At 68.0% G+C, this 241-nt stretch overlaps 1 protein-coding gene across 1 annotated transcript in view; it reads right to left on the bottom strand.

Annotated features, from left to right (window-relative positions):
* Positions 1–238, bottom strand: part of LOC103772421 (protein-tyrosine sulfotransferase 2) — a gene marked incomplete at both ends in the record, with an annotated part of 1644 nt that extends 1406 nt beyond the window's left edge. The window contains one exon of the mRNA XM_008939751.1: positions 2–238. Within this exon, the coding sequence (XP_008937999.1) occupies positions 2–238 (237 nt within the window). The remainder of the gene's footprint in view (position 1) is intronic.
* Between the last annotated feature and the right edge of the window lie 3 nt (positions 239–241).

The following is a 241-nucleotide window of genomic DNA, read 5'->3' as shown; positions in this document are numbered from 1 at the left end:
TGGAGTTGGGGAACAGCCTGGCCAGGTAAACGGAGGACTTCAGCGTGAAGGGGTCCTTGTTACACAGGTACCTGGCCGGCTCGCCGTGCTTGGCGATGACCTCCAGGATGAAGGCCTGCATGGCGGCGTCCAGCACCTGGTCGGTCACCCCCGCCTCGTCCAGGCGCATCTTCTCGCGGCCGGAGCGGGCCCAGGCCTGGCGCATGGCCAGCAGGCGGGGGATGATGCGGGTCTCCTCCCC

This window comes from Merops nubicus, unplaced genomic scaffold, assembly GCF_000691845.1.
Source record: "Merops nubicus isolate BGI_N331 unplaced genomic scaffold, ASM69184v1 scaffold30264, whole genome shotgun sequence".
In the NCBI taxonomy this organism is placed as follows: Eukaryota; Metazoa; Chordata; class Aves; order Coraciiformes; family Meropidae; genus Merops; species Merops nubicus.
This window is presented reverse-complemented; position numbering and strand designations above follow the sequence as displayed.